This window comes from Colletotrichum lupini, chromosome 2 (assembly GCF_023278565.1).
Source record: "Colletotrichum lupini chromosome 2, complete sequence".
Lineage (NCBI taxonomy): Eukaryota > Fungi > Ascomycota > Sordariomycetes > Glomerellales > Glomerellaceae > Colletotrichum > Colletotrichum lupini.
Genome location: NC_064675.1, coordinates 5595814 through 5616308, shown reverse-complemented (window position 1 = coordinate 5616308; position 20495 = coordinate 5595814). Strand labels below are relative to the sequence as shown.

At 55.3% G+C, this 20495-nt stretch overlaps 6 protein-coding genes across 6 annotated transcripts; 3 read left to right on the top strand and 3 right to left on the bottom strand.

Annotated features, from left to right (window-relative positions):
• Positions 1–2262: 2262 nt before the first annotated feature.
• CLUP02_04022 (fungal specific transcription factor) lies at positions 2263–5372 on the bottom strand (the record flags this gene model as incomplete). Its single annotated transcript, XM_049283039.1, has 5 exons — positions 2263–3087; positions 3137–3521; positions 3573–4202; positions 4249–4996; positions 5051–5372. 5 exons carry the CDS (start codon positions 5370–5372, stop codon positions 2263–2265), a joined length of 2910 nt encoding a protein of 969 aa, XP_049140182.1.
• Positions 5373–8133: 2761 nt separating this feature from the next.
• On the top strand, positions 8134–8478 carry CLUP02_04021 (uncharacterized protein; the record flags this gene model as incomplete). Its single annotated transcript, XM_049283038.1, has 1 exon — positions 8134–8478. The coding sequence occupies one exon, from the start codon at positions 8134–8136 to the stop codon at positions 8476–8478; it is 345 nt and encodes a 114-aa protein (XP_049140181.1).
• Positions 8479–9521: 1043 nt separating this feature from the next.
• CLUP02_04020 (uncharacterized protein) lies at positions 9522–9890 on the bottom strand (the record flags this gene model as incomplete). Its single annotated transcript, XM_049283037.1, has 1 exon — positions 9522–9890. One exon carries the CDS (start codon positions 9888–9890, stop codon positions 9522–9524), a length of 369 nt encoding a protein of 122 aa, XP_049140180.1.
• Positions 9891–12590: 2700 nt separating this feature from the next.
• Positions 12591–13278, top strand: CLUP02_04019 (uncharacterized protein; the record flags this gene model as incomplete). Its single annotated transcript, XM_049283036.1, has 2 exons — positions 12591–12881; positions 12925–13278. The coding sequence occupies 2 exons, from the start codon at positions 12591–12593 to the stop codon at positions 13276–13278; spliced, it is 645 nt and encodes a 214-aa protein (XP_049140179.1).
• A 1344-nt stretch (positions 13279–14622) lies between these two features.
• Positions 14623–16963, top strand: CLUP02_04018 (26S proteasome subunit RPN7; the record flags this gene model as incomplete). Its single annotated transcript, XM_049283035.1, has 7 exons — positions 14623–14800; positions 14879–14943; positions 15006–15371; positions 15423–16184; positions 16247–16459; positions 16492–16563; positions 16661–16963. 7 exons carry the CDS (start codon positions 14623–14625, stop codon positions 16961–16963), a joined length of 1959 nt encoding a protein of 652 aa, XP_049140178.1.
• A 1364-nt stretch (positions 16964–18327) lies between these two features.
• On the bottom strand, positions 18328–19701 carry CLUP02_04017 (Prp18 domain-containing protein; the record flags this gene model as incomplete). The annotated part of the gene is made up of 3 exons (XM_049283034.1): positions 18328–18381; positions 18835–18897; positions 18967–19701. The coding sequence occupies 3 exons, from the start codon at positions 19699–19701 to the stop codon at positions 18328–18330; spliced, it is 852 nt and encodes a 283-aa protein (XP_049140177.1).
• Between the last annotated feature and the right edge of the window lie 794 nt (positions 19702–20495).

Sequence of the window (20495 nt, the reverse complement as noted above, 5' to 3'; positions counted from 1 at the left end):
TATGATCTTGTTGTTTCTCTTGTCGATTCAAACCCGCGTGTACCTTCTGCACGCAAGGTAAAGTGTAAGGTACAGACAGTAGTTTGATGGTATGTCGTCTGCGGCTAAGAAACGCACGGATTACGAGACACGCCAATTGGAGAACTGTGGCTCGAAATGGGGGTGGCGCTTGCGTGGCGTGGCGGGTACTTCTACACTTGTTAGTGACAAGGCACCGTAGGCCAAGGCTTCCTTTCAATCCAAAGAGATGGGCCAGCGGTTCACGGGTACCTTGACAACTTGAGTGGTTGGTTCCCCAATGCGCGAAACGCAAATGTTTGTTCGGTTGGAAACGGGGGTGCGCTTCTGCAAAGGCGGACAAGAGGTGAGTGAGAGACAGAGGTTCCAACGTCCGGTGGCCGGGCTTTCGTCTGTCTAGCGCAAAGAGGCTCCGCTTGCTTCGGTGCCTCCGAAGGATGCCATGATAGCTTACGGGTCACCACAGGGCAACAACAAGTAACTGGATCTATCGGGTAAAGAGAGAGGGGAGACCTGACAAACGGTTATCCCATGATAGGGCGGGCACGAGCTAGCCTGCTACTACCTTACTCCGTACTAGTCCCGCGTTTCCCCTTCGCTGCGCGAGCATACCTACAGGCTACTGCACTGTCCAAGGAATGGAGAAAGTCGACCTTCAGGGACGCCCGACCATTCTCGTACCGTGTACGGCTAAAAGCCCTCTTTCGGTGCCGAAACGGCGTATCTTGGAAGGGTAGGTGAGAGGCAAAGACCCAGCGGTTCCTGCGCCCCACAGTGAGACTCTGATAAGGATTTAGCGGAGATATCCCGTCTTTGGGCCACCTCACCTCACGATCCTAAGCCCTGTTTGCTTCGCTACTATACTAGCGTCCCGTCGGCCTCCAATGTGGTCCGTGGAGACGGACGCTGGTGTTTTTTTTTTGTTCCTGATGGAATGACATCCATCTATGGTCTACCTATGAAAGGACTTACAAAAAAAAAACAGCCGCGATCCAGTTACCTCGCAGACAAGTCCTCATTCGGCTTGGTTCGTGCCTGCTGACGGCCCCCATTAGCATCGGTCTCCCGAGCGGGCCCCCTGGTCGACCCCAACGGTGAAATGTACTCCGTATGGATACCCACCAAACGGTCCCCTTCACGATCCCTACCTCAGTCCAAGGTACCGTGCCAGTCGGGATTATACTGTACACGCCCACCTCACCTCACCGTCATCGCCCTCTCTCACAACCAACACGAACATACCTCACCGGGTAGAATACCACGAAATATCCAGCACCATACCTTTCCATCAATCAATTCCAGAGCCCTTTCGTACACCAGCACACCTCATCCAACCAATTGGGACCTTGGACATTGAGCCCGTTCCAAGGTAGTAAACGGGGGTTCGGTAGGGAGGAATTGTCTCTCGCATCAGCCCCGTCCGCCAACCGGAACAAGGTGGAGGAGGGGTACCTACCTTCACATTTGTGCAGAAAAAACAATCGTCACCCTTTCACGTCCAGGAATAATACCTAGGGACCTACCTAGCCTTAGGTCCATAAGGTAGCTTGGCATATTGGGGAGAGCTTACGCTGCGACGCCCCCGCACCGCCGTCCATCGCGCCACGCCTTACGGGATACGGATACTATTCGGCCTGCAAGCCTGCTGCGATGCAAATGCAGATGCGCCTGCAATGCCCTGCACTCCATTCAATGGCCGCTTCACGGCTGCACCCTTACCCTCGCCCCCCTCGGGGGCCGTTTGTGTCGCAAGTGGGTTGGTTGTTCCGTCCCTGGGCTTGGGGGCGTGTGTCGCACTTTTGTCACTCGTTTATCCCGTACCCCACACATTGTCACCACATCTGCAACCCCGTCTTGGTAATTCCATGTCCCATTGTAACGTATGCTAGCTGTAATGACAACTACATACAACTGCTGTGTGAGTGTGCCTACACGCTCTCTTGCGTGTATGCCTCGGGGGCCATCTCTTTGACCACCCTGAATCCCAAAATCCAGGCTCGTGTGAGCCTCTTCACCAATCCAGACATCCTTTGGTGATGATGCCATGCAACCTTGATCAAATCCATATCAAGTATGACCGGAACGCCTAGATCGATACGGCCGTGTGTCTCCTTTTCCCTCTGGTTCAAAAATCCTCTCTCTCTCTCTCTCTCTCTGTAAAAAGTCCCCGCCCAAAATAGATCGCACCCTGAACTAGCAGGGCTCCAAATAAATGCTGGGTATCACTAGAAGCGAAATGGTTGCCTATAGGCCCTGATATCCGTTCCTGCCGAGCATGCCTGCCCAGTTGCTTTGGTAGCCAGTCTCTGCGAGCATTCTCTCGAGCTCCGCGGGCCGCTGCTGCATGTGCGCTCGTCGTGCCTGTTCGATCCGAGCCGCGTCCGGCATGCCAGAGTAGCCCGAGTGCTGCTGGTATATGCTCGATAGGTCGTAGCTAGACTGGTGGTGTGAATGTTGCTGCTGCTGGCTCTGTCCTTGCAGATAGTACGCGGGAGACTGGCCGAGGAGCTGGGTGTCAATGTCGTCGAATGCGCCGGGCATCATGAACGTCTCCTGCGGGCCGCTGACGTTGTTCGTCCCGGGCTTCTGGTATCCCAGTTCCATCATCGGTTGGTTGGGGTAGGCAAACGGATCCTCTGACGGGAACATGAGCGAGTCGAGTTTGCTGATATGGTTCATGTTGTGCGGCGGCGGGAATCCTTGTGGCGGGCGCTGCGTTGAGCTGGCCGACGTGCTCACCGAATCCGGCGTCGCCCGTGACGACATGTCCATCCCGAGGAGGTCCTGGATGTTGTTCGCCAGGGACGGGTCCTGGTATCCTGCCTCGGAGATGGGCACGCCGTCAAAAGACGCACGAAGCGGTACCTGCGCCATCCTTCCGTGCGCCATCACCACGCTCGATGGTCGGCTCAGTTCCTCGGAGCGGCGCTGACCCATGCCCGGCTGCAGGGCCGGGTGCCCGTGAACCGGCATCGAGCTGGCCTTTGGCCCAGGTGCCGAACGCTTCTTAGTAGGGATTGGCCGGGTCTTGGCCTCTTGGAGTCTCTCCGGCAGTTGTTCAAACAAAACCTACCCCAGTTAGTATACTCGCCAGCTAGGACCTTGAAGAGAGACTTACGTTGAGGGCCTCTGTGACCCTGTCGGCCGCCTGGCTCTTGGATTGCAGCTTCGAGACCATGTCTCTGCCTGCAATGGCATCTTCCAATACCTCTGCCGATCCAATCTTTTCTGGGTTCTCAATCGAGTAAAAGACGAGGGAGAGGATGGCAAAGAATTCGGTAAACAGCATAAACCAGTACGGACCGGCCAGCACGTTTTGCTTGCGGATCTCAATGCCAATGTGCACAATGTTGCGCGACACGCTGATGCAGGCTGCGGCGCAGGCGTACGAGAGCTCGTCAATGTTCTTGCCCATACTGAGGCGAGGGGAGACGTAGTGCAGAAACGGGCGGTAGAGGACCAGTTGGACGTGTGCGTAGGCAAACCGCAGCAAATGGCGCACCCTAGACATATGTTAGCCTGGATCAACTGTAATGTGGTGTCAAGAAACGCACCGAATAACCTCCACGGGGCCGTCTGGTCTCGGCCTCCACTGCGCAGGCAGGACCTCGTACCACTCTTGCAACTCGGCCTCGATCCTCTTAATGTTGGCGTAGCTGATGAGGTACGTCGCTCCCGGCTTGTCGCCCTTCATTACACTCTGGCCGAGCCCCTTCAAGGGGTAGACAAACTTAAGGATCTTGGCCAAGATCTCCATCAGGCGGGTGTGGGCGTTGAAAGCCTCAAAAAAGGAGAAGGTGCCCGGCGGTGGCGTCAGGATGCCGTCGTTTGTTATGTACTCGTCGTCAATCTCGCTGGGGTACGGCTGGTCAATGTCGTCGGCGTTGAGCATCAGCGGGAACCCGAGCATGGCCGAGACGTAGATATCCATTTGCCGAATAACCCAGAATACTCGCTTCCGCACCTCCTGCTCAATGATGGAAATCTTCTCGTGCTTCAAGTACCTGTGCAGACCTATGCGCAGGGCCGACCGAAGGGCGATTCCAACAAACGCGTAGCAGCCGCTCAGGTTCGAGGTGGCTTGCAGGAAAAGAATCATAAAAAGCAGGGCTTGCAGCGAGGTCAGGTCTCGGCACTCTGTAATGTCCTGCAAGATGCGCCTCGCGGTATCGTAATACTTCATTCTGCGGCATGTTAGTACGGTCCGGGACAGGCTTCCGGGGTTCATACCCTTCGTCGACGGACTCCTTGTAGGCCACGGGGGGCGCATTCTCGTCCAGGTTTCTGTACATGCAGCCCAAGGCCATGATGGCGTAAAGGAGGCCCAGGAACTTGTGTTCTTCCTTGGTGTAGTCGTCGTATGGCTTCTCGTAGATTCGGTCAAACATTTGGTAAAAGGTCGGTAAGTGGACGATGCGGATCAGACACGTCGCGCAGTTGAGCGACAGGTAGCAGAGGCTCTTGGCCACGTCTTTCGGGGGGAGCTCCGGAGCGGTGGACATTGTCGAGTCGAACGGGGAGCTGGCTGCGGATGCTGGCGAGTCCAGGTTGATGAGGCCCGCGGGTCTGTCTGGCCGTGGGAGGAAGGGCACCTTTGTGACGGGGCCCATCATGCCTCGAAAGTGCTCCTTCATGCGTCGCAAGAAGACGGCACCGGACGAGACGCCGTGAAAGTCCCAGCCGCCCTTGTCGTCGAGGTCCAGCTGGCCAATGGACTCGATCATAGACAGAAGCTGGTGATCCTCCTTCTCGGGAGCTACAAAGGGGTCGTGCCTGAGCTTGGCACTCTGGATCCTGCTGTGCTCTCTGTTGCGGAACTCTTGCTGGACGGCCGGATCCAGCGTCGGATCAGCCAAGTCGACGTCTGGAATAAACTTGCGCAAAAGAGTCTCTGCGCGCTGCAGGCGGCTCTCCAACGCCTCAATGTACTGGGGCGCAGGGTTCCTCCGCCGATTGGAGGGCTTGTCATAAGTGCATTCTGCGGAAATTAGTCTTTTGCACCGAGACAACAGCATCGAGGAAGGAGGCTCACCGTAGCTATAGACTGAGCAATGGGTGCAAGGCTGCTTGCCATCGCACTTGATTTTCTTGCGCCTGCACTCGTCGCAGGCTCTGGTGACACGGCGACGCTTCTGCACAGGGGCGTTGGATCCAGCTTCGCCGGGCTTTTCGTCCATGTCTGAGCCAGAATGGGCACTTCCACTTGGAGAAGGCGGCTCCTTGACTGGCCAGCCATTGGCAGAAGGGGCTGCGGACTCGTTGTCTGACATGTTGCCAGAAGCGTGGGAGTCTGGAGGTGAGTTGTTGCTGTTGTTGTTGGTTGCGGCCTTGGCAGGCTGAGATGGAGGGCTCATTTTGGCAGTGGACAAAACAGGTCGCCCGTTGGAGCTGTCCTGGGGTAAGCTTCAGGAAGCTGACAATAGCTGCTGTAAGGTAGATGTTGGTGTTGGTTGTGGTGGTGGTGGTGGTGAGCACCCGGTTCTCGGTGTAAGTGCAGTTATGGAGGACGAGCTCTTTGCATATTTGATAGTACAAGGGTCGTGGTCCGATAAGCCAACCCAATCGCTAGGAACGGCTTTCGGACTGATCAAGTCTTGAACATGAGAAGAACGAGACGTGTGCCAAGACTTCGCGGGGGATGGAAGGAAGATAAGTTTAAACAAAAACGGGAAGACCAGAGAGGAGCCGGGGGATCTTTTGCCTCTTTGCTGGGCTCGTCTGGGCAGGCCGCAGCTGGGGGGGGTGGAAGGGCCCTTGTTTAAGGCCGAGCAGGGTGCGGTACGAAGCAGCGGTGCAGCAGCGGTGCAGCAGCGGTGCAGCAGCGGTGCAGGGCCGCAGACAGAGAAAGAGGAAGAAGGTGTGTGAGAGGCCAGGGCAGGTGTGTAAGTCGCGCGGAAAGCTGAGCGCGAGGAATAGGATGGATTACGTAGCGGGTAGGTAGCGTCTCGGCCGGGGTTGGTTGAGACAGCAGAGTACACGACTCGAGGGTATGGAGAATATGGTCCCGCACGGTGTAAGGTAGTCCCGCAGTCCCAAGTCCCAGTAGCGCGGTCAAAAGATACGTATTCCACACACGGGGCAGGACGCAGGACGTGGACCACGATCTGGCGGGCAGGCGGGTAGGCCCCTGGTTGTGACGATGGTGCTGGATGGGTGGTGGATGGTGGATGGTTGATGGTGCTTCTTCTTCTTCTTCTTCATGGTAGAGGAGGGGGTGTCTCTAGGTCACCCAAGTGAAGTCGCGGATAGGGTCAACAAGAGAGGGAACGGAGACAATACGAAACCGTCGCAAAGGGGGATGGGGAAGCTAAGACGAAAAGGCGATAGGAATCGGTACGAGGATGAGGTGGTGGTGGTGGAGGCCGAGGGGGAAGAGGAGGGGGAAAGGAAGACTCAAGAGAGAGGCATGTACACTATCCGTGGGAAGTACTCCGTACATGGACGATGAACAGGGGCGATCATAAGGCAAACCAAGTAGGCAGGCCAATAAGCCAAGATGGATTAAGGTAAGGCGAGCAGAACAACAAGAGAGAGAGAGAGAGAGAGAGAGAGAGAGAGAGAGAGAGAGAGAGAGAGAGAGAGAGAGAGAGAGAGAGAGAGCAGCACAACTGCAGCAGCAGCAACAACACAAAGTTCGCAACAGCATGGCTTGGGATGGCTTGGTACCCTTGGGGGGTGGGCGGAAGCATCAGAGGGACAAGACTTGGAGAGACTGAGAACTGCACCAAGAAAGAGCCCGCCGACGGGGGACCGGGAGGGGGGGGCGTATTGGCAGGGGAGATGGATCATGGGAGGTACAGTATGATGGCAGAAGATGGACGGCAGTCATTCTTGGGTCTACCATCTGTGACAGACAGTGAGAGTTGCTGTAATGGGTAGAGCAACTCCGCGGAAGGTACCTTCTACTGAATGGAATCCATTGCCTATCTACCCACCTTAGTACGCAATTAGGATATGAGTAGTTGACTACGGATACCTTGGACGACAGAGCGTGTAAGAGGTGCTGTGGTTGCTCTTCGTCCGCATGTACCTTTCCGCTGGGAGGAGTGGGAGGAACGAGGATGCTGCAGCAAATGTGTGCGGAAAGCCAAGACGAAACAAAAACGGACGAAGAAGAGCTCAGGGTTGTGAGATTGGCGGCTGCCTTGCCTGCATGCGACTGCGACTGCGACATTTTGACTTTGGCCTCCGTTCAGGAGGGCATCCTGTCCTGATAGGTAGCACTTGCTCATTCAATGGGCAGTCGAGGCAGTGAAAATCAATGGTCTGAACAACTGGGCAGTAACTAACTCCCAGTCTCGATTCTCGGCTCTCGCTTCTGTCGGGATTGGTGGTGACTTGAGCGCCGCGTTCCAAGGGCCAGGCTTGTTCCCGTGTTAAAAGCGCCCGTTCTAGTGGACAGCCCAATGACGAGATCCGAGTTCGCTGGGGCTTCTATCTTAAGCAACCCGGGCTAGGCAATCTTGAGTTAAAAGACGCCGGGCCACTAGTATGTGGTATCCGGTGCGTGCCATCTGTAATCAGAATGGGAAGGGTTCTTTTGCAAGAGACTCCGAACGGGACTAGGTGCTGGGCTTCTGATTGTGTTGTGAATAGAGGGTTGCGGTGGGCAAAGCATGTCATTGATGATGGCGACATATCTCTGAGGATATTCTATGGTCTGTATGGATACCGCGCGCGAAGACCACTATGTGAGCACCGAGCACGCGCAACTGTCTCCAGTCGGCGACTAATCAGAATATGTGCGGTAGATAGGAAGAGAGTGATAGTACTGCGTGTACGGGGCGAGCGAGCGAGTCGAGTCCCTACCCGGCCCCGGTTGATTTGCTCAAAAAAGGAATTGAAAAGGGAAAAGGGCGGAGTTCCTTCGGGAAAGGAATGCAGCCCAGTTTTTTGCTCAAATGGAGATGCGTCTGGAACCGATGAGAGGGACGTGAGAATGGGCCAGTTTCCACTTGGTCGAACCGATGGTGCTACTGCATAGAATCTATATGTCAGTCGCAAGGCCATGCATGCTTTGCGTAGGTAGTTGGTGTTGGAGTCTTGGTATGTTGAAGAGGGGGATGGAATACTTTGCAGAGAGAGAAGGAAAAAAAAAAAAAAAAAAAAAAACCTATGCGGCGCCAGCGGCGTTCGTGCATGCGTTTGGATGCAGGGTGGAACCGGGGGTACGTATGCCTTTTTACCCTTTGTGTATTTTCGTTGTCTTCAAAATCTTGCCCAAGACCAACCGTTGGCTTGGATTTCCGTGCCATTCGGTCCCGTACCGCAATTGCAGACCGCCACGGAATGAATCATCCCGCCCGGCCTCGTCCGGTAGATCCATCGCTTCCAGCCTCCAAGTCTGACGGTCCACCACCTGCCGCCGGTACGTGGCCGTCGTGCCCGTTCGTGCCCGTTGTGACCCGACAGCGTAGGCCAAGTCTTCGTAGCTGCTTGAAGACGTGGAAGTTTCAATAGACAAGGGCGCTTTGTCTTGCCTTGCCAGCCAATACTCGGTAGACCACTTCAATTGCCTGTCTTCTTTTCCCCCCTCCCACGAGGGCCAGTAGCTGGAACGGGGGTGAAATGAAAAGTCAGGCTCTCATCTCAGTCAACGCTGACTTATTGAACTCACACGCCAGGCCCGGGTTCTCAGTTGACGGAACACGCGGGATGCTATTGGTTCGGAGGCGCTTCCCAGGAGACCCCAGTTTGAGCTTCGACGGGGAGGACCCCCCTTATGCACTGCGGACATAGCTGCATCTAGTCCAGTCCAATGATCAATCCAGCGCGCAAAGGGAAGGGAAAAAAGAAGCTTGAGAGCCCGAGTTGTCAACAACCGCCAACCCCTACACCTGGGAGTTTGTCAGTGCTAAGGCTCATCGAAACAGTCGGTCCCGCGAGTTGGCGGAGGACGCTTCCAAGCAGGCGCTGGCACGCAGGTTCGGTTTCCAACATGTCGGGGCAAAGCCTGCTGGCTCAAACCGTCCGTGGATCTGCTAACGAGCCCGCCGCCCCGTCACCCGCGAGCCTTTCAGCCTTTAGTCCATCCCATACCATCGCATGAGAATGGCGGCGGTAGGTATGGTTACGGAGCTCAGTCATTTTGGGCAAGTGGCCCAGTCATGTCCTCTGATGGTTCGACGACAGTACCGTAGAAACTCGAGCACTTCAAACTTGCGTTAGCCCGTGCCAACCCTGCTAGCGCTCTGGAAGAATCGTAATACTGCCCAAAGTGGTCAAATGTGGCCGCCACCCGTTTTTGGCATACGCCAACATTCCTAATTGATTTAGCTAATAAGAGCTCGCCGTCGAGGCTGGAGGCAGTTAGGCAGGAGTAAGAAATAGAAAATAATTGCTTACCGCCTTCTATATACGGTATAGTCAATTATATAATCGAATATAATTGACCCCCCGAAAAGGCTTGGTATGGGCAGCTAGCAGGGTTGGCACGGGCTAACGCAAGTTTGAAGTGCTCGAGTTTCTACGGTATCAATCTGCGATTGCCTTTTCATCTGCGACTAGTGCCCCTCCCTCGGTCCCCACTCGTAACCCGAACAGCACGCCGCAATCTTCCCGAGGTCGGGATCGAGGGTCCAATGCCTCGTTTGTGTCTGCATCGCGGTGGTGGAGAGATCAGAGCGATTCCGCGATATGTGTGTGTGTGTGTGTGTGTGTGTGTACGACACAACGTAGGCCACCGCCGTCGAGGCGTGTAATGTGCAAGCGAAGCAGGGGGCGGCAGAAAGAAAGCGAGCACGTTGCTGGGACTCTTGAGCGTTGGAGGGGCTTGCCAAGGGCCAAGAGGAGACGACGACGACGACAACAACAACGATGGCGGCGAAGGCGAGTAAACGGTCTTGACCGACGGCTCTTTGGACGAGTGTCATGAAGCAACTGGTCTGGTTTGTGTTTGTGTGGGCACATGGCTCACGCCCCTCTTGGAACACCGAGGGTTTATCGCCAGCGATTTTTGGGGGTTGATTCCCCTCCCCCCTCCCCTCGCTCTCCCTGGCGCCCCCGGAGACTCTTGGCTTTTCTTGCGGGAGCTCCGTACTTTGCACGCCTTGTACTTGGTGGCATCGCGAGATTCATTCCAGCTTGAGGCCCCCCCCCCCCCCTCTCCCCATAAGGCCGAAGTGACTGCAGACCGGTGGGATGGAAAACGCATGGAATATTCGAAAAGGGCTTCGTTTGTGGATTGCCGTCACATGGCGGACGGGACGTCGTCGAAATGGACCGCCCTACAGAGGAACAGGGCCCAGGGCTGAGGGAACGATGAGGTTCTGAAGTCTTGGCATCCGTCATTGGGGACGTGTCTGTGGTGTATTTTGACGACAAATTTTCTCTTTTGGCGGGTTAGGTGCTCTCAGATTGGCGTGGACTTTGGTCCATGGTGGGAGACCAGCAGAGTCCATGGGGTGTGCTTGGACTGGGGGTGGGTGGTGAATGGTGAGTGGTGTGGAGGAGAGAGAGGAACCACCTCACGGTTCCACACCTCGACACCGCTGGGCTGACCGGGCTGGGCGGGTGAGGTAGGTACGGGCGTGGAAGGTGCTCAGTGTGCCCAGCTCGAAGACTGGAAAAAAAAAAAAAAAAAAAAGGTCGCCCACTCCCACTCCCACCAAAACGCGTCAGCCCAAGAGCGGGGGGCAGTAGGTACGGAGTACAGACGGTACAGACGGCGCATGGAAGGGGCGGCACATCAGGGAATCGGGACAGCAGGCAAGAGCTTCCTGGGTCTCAAAAGTCTTGGCACGCTCGATTTCCTTCGTTTGCCAAGACTTCCACCCCGCCCCTTCGCGCTTGCGCTTGTCTTGACAACATGCATCGAATATCAGAGAGCCTCTTATGGATATCAAACAGATCTAGATACTGCCAATTGCCAGCGTTTTTCTCGCGGTTTTTTTGCTTGCAAAACTGGCCCAGGACGCCCTCGGTCGGTCGCCGACTCACCACAAGCAGACACCGCAGTCACTTGGTTGGGTCCCCCCCTTTTTTTTCCTCTCTCGCTCTCTCTTTTGCAATCCAATGGAACTTACAAACGCACGCCCCCAGGAGTGAACGGATTGGCATTGGCCTGACAAAATCAAGGAAACGGGCCACGTTACCTTAGGTTTCTTTCCCCTCGCGCGCGCGCCCTCTTGCGGTTCGCCCGTCCTCGTTATTTCCGCAAGATTTCGTGCAAGAGAGAGAGAGAGAGGAAAGACCATTCAATGCATGTGCTGGCCACTAGGAGACAAGAAGTCGAGATTAATATGGGGCGCACTGTACAGACAAGTCACAGTGCGAGCGAGGAACTAGAGGGAAGGCACACCCACACACAACACCTTCCTACCTTACCTCGCCTCAGTCAATAACACACCCCCGGCCACTTCCCAGGACGAGACAAGACGGGGAAGAAGGTGGCAGCCGGTGCAAACCACCTCACCTACACTTTCCCAGTCGGGTGTCGTCAAAAGTCGCCAAGGTACGTATCTTCACCTGCACTTCACCTCACCTTACCTCACCTCATCTCATCCCACATGGTAATAAGGTACGAATACCTAACGGATAGAATGGTGGGAAACTTACCTACTAAGTGCCAACAGACACAACACAGACTTAGGTAGACACAGACCATGGGCAGCCGCCCCGTCCTCGTCCCAATGTATGGCTAGCACCAATGTGCCAGAGAAAGCCACTCATCTTTGGGGTCCGACCCGTCTGCTTCATTGTCACCAGCTCATATCCTTTACCTGTCTCGTGTCTGATGTATCGGAATCGTCGTCTCAGTCAGTCCAGGCTAAAAGCTATCGAGACTTTGTACGGATAGGTACACACATCAGAGTACCTGCGCAGGGGCCACCCGACCCGACCGCAACGCTGCGAATACCTATCTACATCTTCTCGGTGCTCACAAGTTACAACTCGGCCCACCAAAGAGTGACGCGATAGTAGCAACAGCGCCCACTTCTTGGGAGCCAGGCGACCGGCTTGCGGCTTGCAAGCTGCACAGTCATGGAGTGTCTCGAGCAGGCGTTCCTGGCACAGACGCGGGCAATCCAACGTCCACCAAATCGTCCAATGTCGCTGGGCCTCGTTATGGATACCCTCATGACTCTCGACTCACATGGCACTTTTGCTCTGACGCTTTCAACCTAACCTTTTCTCTCTCTCTTTCTTCTGCTCGCTATTCTTCGCAATCGTCCCGCCATGGTATCCGTCGAGCTCATAATCCATAACCTGACAGGCCCAGGGCCGAGCGCTCAAGGACGCGATCCCACACTCAATCCTATTCCTCCAGGACCCTGACCTTGCTCCGGCCCTACTAATCCCAGCTTGAACCTTGGGCCCGAACCTGGCCATTGCACCCCATCTTTTATTCCCTCTCAGTTATACGGTAGAAACAGAGAGTCCAGAATTGCCCCGACGGCATAGCCTTTGGACGCCAGACATTTTTGTCAAATCAGGGCTGTCGCCTATACAATCATACACTGGAAACTCGAGCTGAATCTGAGACTGCCATGCAGGGATCATTTGCAATCTGAGGCCCGTCAACGCAGGCCAGTCAAGATCAAGCCCATCTCTTGAGCGGAAACCAAGCTTGGATGACTCGAGGTCAACGGCATCGATTTCGAGCACCAGCGACTACAGAACCTGTCCACGTAAGATGGGCTGGCCAAGGAGCCACGGATCGTGTAGAACCACAGCCTGCAGCGCATCGCCTACAGCAAGCCCGCCGCAAGCACAACACACCTCAACGTCCCAAGTTTCCCGTCCCCTCTAGGAACAGACCCTCGGCCAACTACCGACCCCTGTATCTGGCACTGTGGGTACGTACCGGCGTTGGCCTTACCGAGCACACCTCCCACCTTAGCTCGCGGCTCAGGTGTGATGTGGTAGCTGTCCTCCTGTGGTATGCGGCGTATGCCTTGCTTGCAGCCCGTCTGCAGGCTGCTGAACGGTTTCGATTTGGGTTCTGCTCCGAGTCCCGGCCACGATGCTGGCGGCCTGTCCCTGGCCCTTGCTGATGTAGGAATCCCGAACAAGCTGGTCCAATCCCAATGCTGCGCTGCTGGCACATCAGCATATGCTCTCCATCAATCAACCCTTTTCAAGCTCGGTCATCAAACGAATCAGTGCACCAGCGGGCCCAGGGGGGCGAACGGAGCGCAGGGTGCGGGTGCCGCTTCTATGAGCAAATTGGTACGGATACGGCATACATATGAAGATGAGAGACAGACTACCCTTAGCTTTCCCCATGTGGACTGTCTAGATAACGAGATGCTTGGTTAGAGTGAGAGGCTAAAGGTGTCTAGTCTCGGTGGACTCGAAAGCAAATCTCACAGCTATCTGCAATCTGCTTCTTGGCCCTGTCACAATCACTTGCTTCTCTTCATTCGCAAAGGAATAGAGAACACAGTCCCTGATCAATTTGATGGACCACCCATACTTCGTACAGATACATGTGTACGGAGTACGGATACCTTGGATAGAGCTCCATTTACGGACAGTTTATCGCCAAGACTTTGTCCCTTAATCCCAGTGATCGACCGACTGCCGTATCTGGCTGGCATCTACCAATCATCTGCGCACCAGGTCGGCACGATCGCCATTGTCATTTTTGGGGAATATTCTAATTTTGTTACTTTTGTCGCTGCTGCCTGCTCCTTTACATTGCATTCGGAACACACTTGAATGGGGCACTTCGACACGAGCTATTTGACCAAACTGCACTTGCACCGGCCCTGGAGCTGGGGTACCGTACCACAGTAGGAAGTGAGCAGTCGCTACCTTACCTCAAGGTACCTAACCTCTTTACTCGATTACCCCGCAAAAAACAACCAGGTCACCACCATACTACGTACCGTTTCTCCAGTTCGAAGTTCATTTGCTAAGGTACCTACTCCGTACCTTACTCCGTACCGCCCGTTGACGTCCTGCTGTTTGTCAGAGAGCTCACCGTTGCTCTCCCTCCTCCATACACCCACAGCCTTGCTCACCACCACACACACTCTCTCTCTCAGAGTAGCCCGCACACGCAGATACGCCTAGTGCGACAGACACAATACGACTGGGCTTTTTAAATCCCTCTCATCTCTGCAGAGTGCAGAGCGCAGCTGCCAGGCCAGGGCCCCCGAGTCACACACTGCCCCAACGTACAGAAAGCGGCAAGTTCCAGGAGCCGGTGAGTGTTCCACGAGTCCTTTCACTTTCCACGAGCTTCCCTTCCCGCCTGGTACCTTGCAACATGCACCGGCCCCTCTCCCCCAAATGTCACTGGGCCCCCGTCCGTCCAACGAACCGCCCAACGACTCCAAAGCACAGAGTCCAAAGTCCAAACACCTCGACCCTGCCCTGACCTGCCCGGCCAGACCAGACCAGAAAGCCCCTCATTCCCGATAATCCACGCATTCCACCATTCACCTTTTAGGCCAACTTTAACCCGCCATCGGTGACATCGGCCACCGCACCTCGCTCTCACCCGCCCGGCACACATCCCCGTACGCCGTGTCGCCTAACACCTTACATTCTTCAATTCACTCACTGCTGGCCCCTGCTGACTTATTTCGAGATCCGCCAAAATCTCGCACGGCTCCATCAACTCGAGTCGCCTGATACGATATCGCAATCTCCAGAATGGCTGCCGCTAGCGCAAACGCCAGCCTCGACTCCAACGCCCTGCTCGCCTTCTTCACCCAGATGGACGATCAGGGAGGTGTCATTGTCAGAGGTGCGTCTCCGTCATCCAAGCTGAGCCTCCTCACCTCCCTCACCTCGCTGTCTCTCCCTACACCGAAACGGACCTATCCGATCTGTCTCAAATAGGAAGTCAGTGCCAAGACGCGCGTCCTTGCTAACGGCCGCTGTCACTCTCCAGATACCCCAAAACTAGATCTAGATCTGTACATCCAGAACTACACAGGTACGATGTTTCCTACCACAGCCCGTCTCAACCTTGTTTCTCGTAGACTGCGCCCTGCTGCCGTTGCCGCAGTGCCACTGCCCGCACACACGCTCAGCCTCCCCGCGTCTCCGCCCCCTTTTGCCCGCGTGCCAAGGCTCCGCCGCCTTCAGGGGGGGAACTGCTTCTCACCACTGCCACAGGCCGTACCCGCTTTGAACGTCTTTTCCTCATCGGCCGGACATGCGTGCCGCTCTGTGTCGACGCTCTCAAGGCTGCCGTCGCAGAGGCCAAGAAGGGTCAAGATACGCAGCGTTACCGCGATGTTGTTGAGTTGATTCAGGTCGCCGCTCCTCTGGAGCCTGAAGCCACATTCGATCAGTCGTGGGTCGAGCTCACGGACAGGGCCAATAATGCCAAAACTCACGCCCTCGAGGGCGAGTTGAAGGGTTACAAGATGAACCTGATCAAGGAGAGCATTCGGGTATGTAGAGACATTGCCATGCACAAATGCTTCAGGGCTAACTGATGCCAGATGGGAAACGAGGACCTGGGTCGTCACTTTGAAAGCATCGGCGACCTTAATAGCGCTGGCGAGGCTTACAGCCGGATGCGCCCAGATGTGAGCACATCCAAGCACATCATCGACGTTGGCAAGCACCTCGTCAATGTGACGCTGCAGCGTCGGGAATGGCCCATGGTCATTGCCAACCTGAGCAAGATCACGGGTGTCCAGAACGGCGACGAAGAAAAGGGTTTGCAACCCTACGTCAAGATCGTCCAGGGCATCGCCCTCATGGGGCTCGAGAAGTTTGACGAGGCGGCCAAAAGCTTCCTGCAGACGGATGCCGGCAAAGAGGGAGTGGACTACAGCAATATCGCGAGCCCCAACGATGTGGCAGTGTACGGTGGCCTCCTAGCTCTGGCAACCATGGACCGGAAAGAGCTCCAGGCTCGTGTTCTCGACAACCAAAACTTTAGAACGTTTTTGGAACTGGAACCTCACATCCGCAAGGCCATTTCGCTTTTTGTGAATGGCCGGTACTCGGCTTGCCTGGCCATCCTAGAGGCGTATCGCGCAGACTACCTCCTCGACATTTACCTCCAGAAGCACGTCCCGACGCTCTACTCGCAGATCCGGAGCAAGTGTATCGTGCAGTACTTTATCCCCTTCTCCTGCGTCACCTTGAGCAGCCTCGAGGATGCATTTGCCGTACCCGGCAAGCCGCTCATTGACGAGCTCGTCGCCATGATCCGGGGCGGGGTTTTGCAGGCCCGCATCAACACAATTGACAAGGTGAGTTTCCGCGGCCCCCGAAAGTGTGAAGTCGCACCGTGTGCTAACGCACGAGCCACAAGACGTTGGTCGCCGTGTCTCCGAACCCCCGAGCCACGCTGCAAAGGATGGTCCTCGACACGATCGATGCCTACGAGCGGGACGCTACGGAGCGGATCCGGCGTATGAGTATCATTGCGGCAGATATGGAGGTCAAGACCATGCGCAAGGGTAATGCCCATGCCGGTGCGCAGGGCATCGATGAGCTCTGGTTCGAGCAGTCCAACCGACCGACGGTGGCCGGCGGCGCGGGCGGCGACAACATGAGCTGATGGCCCTCCGATGCGGCGGCGGCGACGGGCCGCGCGGTGACGGTGATACCGGCCGAGTGGTTGTGCTTGTCCGTGGGTCGGACGCGAGAGCTGCAGCACGCCGCGAGCATGCAACTGGAATGCTGACAACCGGGGCACTTTTGGTGATCCACCTTGGCGCCGTAGTCGCAAAAGCCTAAAATATTCGGGTGGTCGACTGCCAATGCAGAGGTGCAGACTGGGCGGTCTCGCGACAGGTCATTGGCTATCTCGAAAGAAAAGCATACGTACGCCTGCCAACACGTCTCTTGTGCCGTGGGATCATTCAGACGTCATGGCACTTTTGTGCTAGGCATGTCATTAGCCACTGGGATCGGGCATGGAGCTTCACGCAGCGGCTGGGACGGTGGAGCGGCTAAAGCAACAGGCGGCGGTGTTGATCGCGGGATCCCCGGGGCCGATAGATTGAGGCTTACGCAGCAGGCATAGAAATGTGTCAAGAGAATATGGCTTTCCGTCGATTGAAGCGTCTTGTCTTGTCGTGCTTGGGAATGGTCGGGAATAATGCGCCCTGTCTCTTGTCTGTATCGTTTATGCAAGCCACCTGATTGCACTTCGCCCGAACTGTGCCCTACGGCTAGTTGTTCTCATCGGGCCTAACGCAGAAAGTTAAGCTTACCCTGCCGACGGATTTATGAACGATACCTGACCCTTTATATCGCCTCGGGGTCTTGGCAAAGTTGTTTCTCTGCACAGTGCCAGTTCGGTTCCTCGCCTAGCTAGGTGGTCACTCACTTTCCCCTCTCGTCAAAGGATAATAGAGTACGAATACAGATACAGACTAGCAGAAGCCTTTTTTGAGGTGTTTTTTAAAAAAAATAAAAATAAAAAGAATCTCCAATGATCGATCACCTGGGCTCCAATCTTGTGGGCTTTTTAACTTTTCCCCCGTTCGCTAGAAATAACTCTCCTTTCGTCTACGGTAACAAGTACATATCCTCAGAGCAAAAGTAAGTAGGTAGTGCGTCCACCCAAATGATCACCCGAGAAAAAAAAGGATACCGCAAATAAGAGCCGGTGAGTCTACAAAATGGGGCTCCAGCCGAGGAAGAGAGAAGGGGGGGGGGGGGGGGGGACAAGACCCAAGGGTCAAGCGTGACAGGGTTAGATGGGGTGGAGGGGCCCGCACGGCGCTTCTCTCTCACGCAAAAGACTAGCATTTCATCAGACAGGGTTTCCTTTTGGAGACCTTGCTCCAAATCCCTGGAGGGTGGAAAGGGGGGAGGGGAGGGTGTGTGATCAAAAAACTTGTGGTTCAACTTTTTCTTTCTTTATGATGGGTTTTAGTAGTATTATCCTCTTTTTTGCTGCTGCTCCTTCACGTACCTAGCCTGCATCAGGCAGTTCGTAGGTTTTCCCTCAAGCAGTTCGTTCCCCCCCTGGTCTTTCTGTTGCTGGGGGGTGTGGTTCTTTCTAGCCCCCCCTCCCCATATCCGACATCGTCAACGATGCATGGATCATTTTGGATCCATCATCCACCTAGGCGAGCCAGGCACAGACAGCATGGCCCATAATCGCGCTTCGCTTTCGCCTTGCAGACGGTTTCTGGTGCGCCCCTCCCCTCTCTCTTTCTCTCCGAGGTATACTCCGTGTGGTGGAATTAGTTCCCGATGAACCGGGAGTAAAATGCATCCGCTAGAAATGGAAAAGAGACGTATGAGCAAGATAGTAACGATGGGCATGATGTCGGCTCCAGAAGTGACGAGAAGAGAGGGGAGAGGATGTAGCAGTAAGGGGGGGTAGAGGGAAGGGGGCATGGCATGCGACTTTGCCCAGTTTCCGTTGTCCCACCCTCAACCACCGTTCGAGTTCCATCCGGATTCGCGATCCGGGACACGCCCAGGAGTCTCGAACAGAGTTTTTTTTTGTTTTCCCCTTGTCGTCTCCGTCTCGGTCTCTCCATCTGGGGCCACCCTTCGTCCTCGGGGGGAAACTAGATGGCAGGGCGCAATTGACACCAAACGGAGTGACTCGGCGATCGTGATGTATTCGTAATCCACGTGATCCTCGGGCGCGCGCGCACAGTAATGCGCAAAGAATCATCCCATCAACTGCCGGACGTCGGTGGGCGGCCAGCGGACCTGCGCAAAGGTGAGGAGACGCTTGATGCTCTGCAGGTACTTGCGCGTGACCTCGTCGCCCATGACGTGCCCGCGCTCGCCGTCGTGCAGCTTCTCGCGGGCGCTGCGCTCGTGGATGCCGACCATGGTGACGCCGATGGGCCAGGCGGCTTTGCCGATGGAGAGGCGGAGGTAGCCGTCGTTTGCGTCGACGTAGCGGCGTTCCTGTGCGGCTTTGACGATTTCGATAATGGGCGCGAGGAGGTCGTTGTCGAGGTCGTACTTTTCGAACTTGCGGAAGAGCTGTCACGATAGTTTAGTCTATGCTTGTCTGATGAACGTGTGTGTGTGTGTGTGTGCGTGGGAACATACCGGCTTGAGGTTTTCGCGGCTCTGAACCATGGCGCTGTACGCCGTCTTGCTCGCCGTTGTGTCGCGTCGTTCCGCCTCCATTGCCTTTTCGTACTCGGCCAGGACCATGGTGAAGTAGGAAGCCAGCTGGCGGAACAGCCACCGCCGACCTTCCTTGTCCTTGGGCACGGCCGCGTCCACCTTCATGTCCTTCTCCTCCACGAGCTGCAGCGTCGTCGGGATGGGGCCCTTTGTCACCACCGTCGTGAGCCGCCTGTACCGCCTCAGCCTCGCGCCGTGGCCATCGCCAAAGAGCGTCGCCGGCTCGCCCAGCGCGCGCAGCTTCTCCGCGAGCTGTCCGTCGGGGATGTCCTCCATGCCCTCTTCGACGGCGGCATCGTCGTCGTCTTCGGCCGTGGCCTTGACGAGCTCGGGCAGCCCCAGCCGCTTCCGCCGCGCGCGTTCTTCCTCGGCTTCTTTTTCCTCGCGCCGCAGCCGTGACTCCTCGGCGAGCTTTTGTCGCTTCTCCTCGCGGATCTTGTTCTCTGCCGCGTCGTCTTCTTCGCGCTTGCGTTTCGCGGCGGCCTTGGCTTCCCGCTCGGCCTCGACGCGGGCTTGTTCTGCCAGGTAGTCTTCCCTGCGCTTCGCTTCGACGTCGGCTCGTTTGATGTATTTCGATGAGGAGGAGGCTGCTGCTGTGGAAGTGGGCTTCTTGGACTTGTCCAGCTCCTTGGACATGAGGGCTGCAAAGTCCATTTTGGCGTCGATTTGCTGTCCCTGTAGCTGACTGCGGTGTCTCGTGTGTCTCGGGTGGGTCCGTTCGGTCGTGGGTATCACCAGTCTTCCCTCGTGTGTTGTTCAAGAGCAGAACTCGCCTCCACGTCGATGAGATGTCGTCAAACGAGAACGGTAAAAAACCGGATAGAGCGTTGCCGGATTGACAATTAAAAAAAGCTTAGTTTTCGGGAACGGCGCCCTACGTGTGGTGGACGATCCATGCATGGAAGCTTTGGAAGATCGCGCTTAACTTGCACAGCCTCACTCGCCTACGACCTTGACTCCAGTCGGGAGGGACGCACGCCCGCACCTCTTCGTCCGCGCACACCACGACCACTCACACACCGCAATACGTACTCTCACACTCTTCTTACACACACAAATGCACGCGGCAACTGCAGCAGTTTTGAACTAGTTCCCGCTTCCCTCCTCTTTTTTCTAAACCCCCGTTTGATTCCTTTTTTGGGGGCCTAAAAAGGTGCTTGTTTGTAAGACCCCACCCCACACGACGGATCACCCCCTACGACAGATCACCCAATTCGGTACAATTCAGTCAAAAACCACTAATTCTACCTACTTCATTTTATAATATTAAAAATATATAAAAAATACTTTTAGATATATAATATATAGTTTTCTTACTAAGATAAATTTTATAAATTATAATCTATTATGATTATTAAGATATTATTAAATGAAATATAACATTTTTTACTATATAAAAATACGATTTCTAACTTTATGAAAAATAAATAAAGCTAAGTATTTTAAAA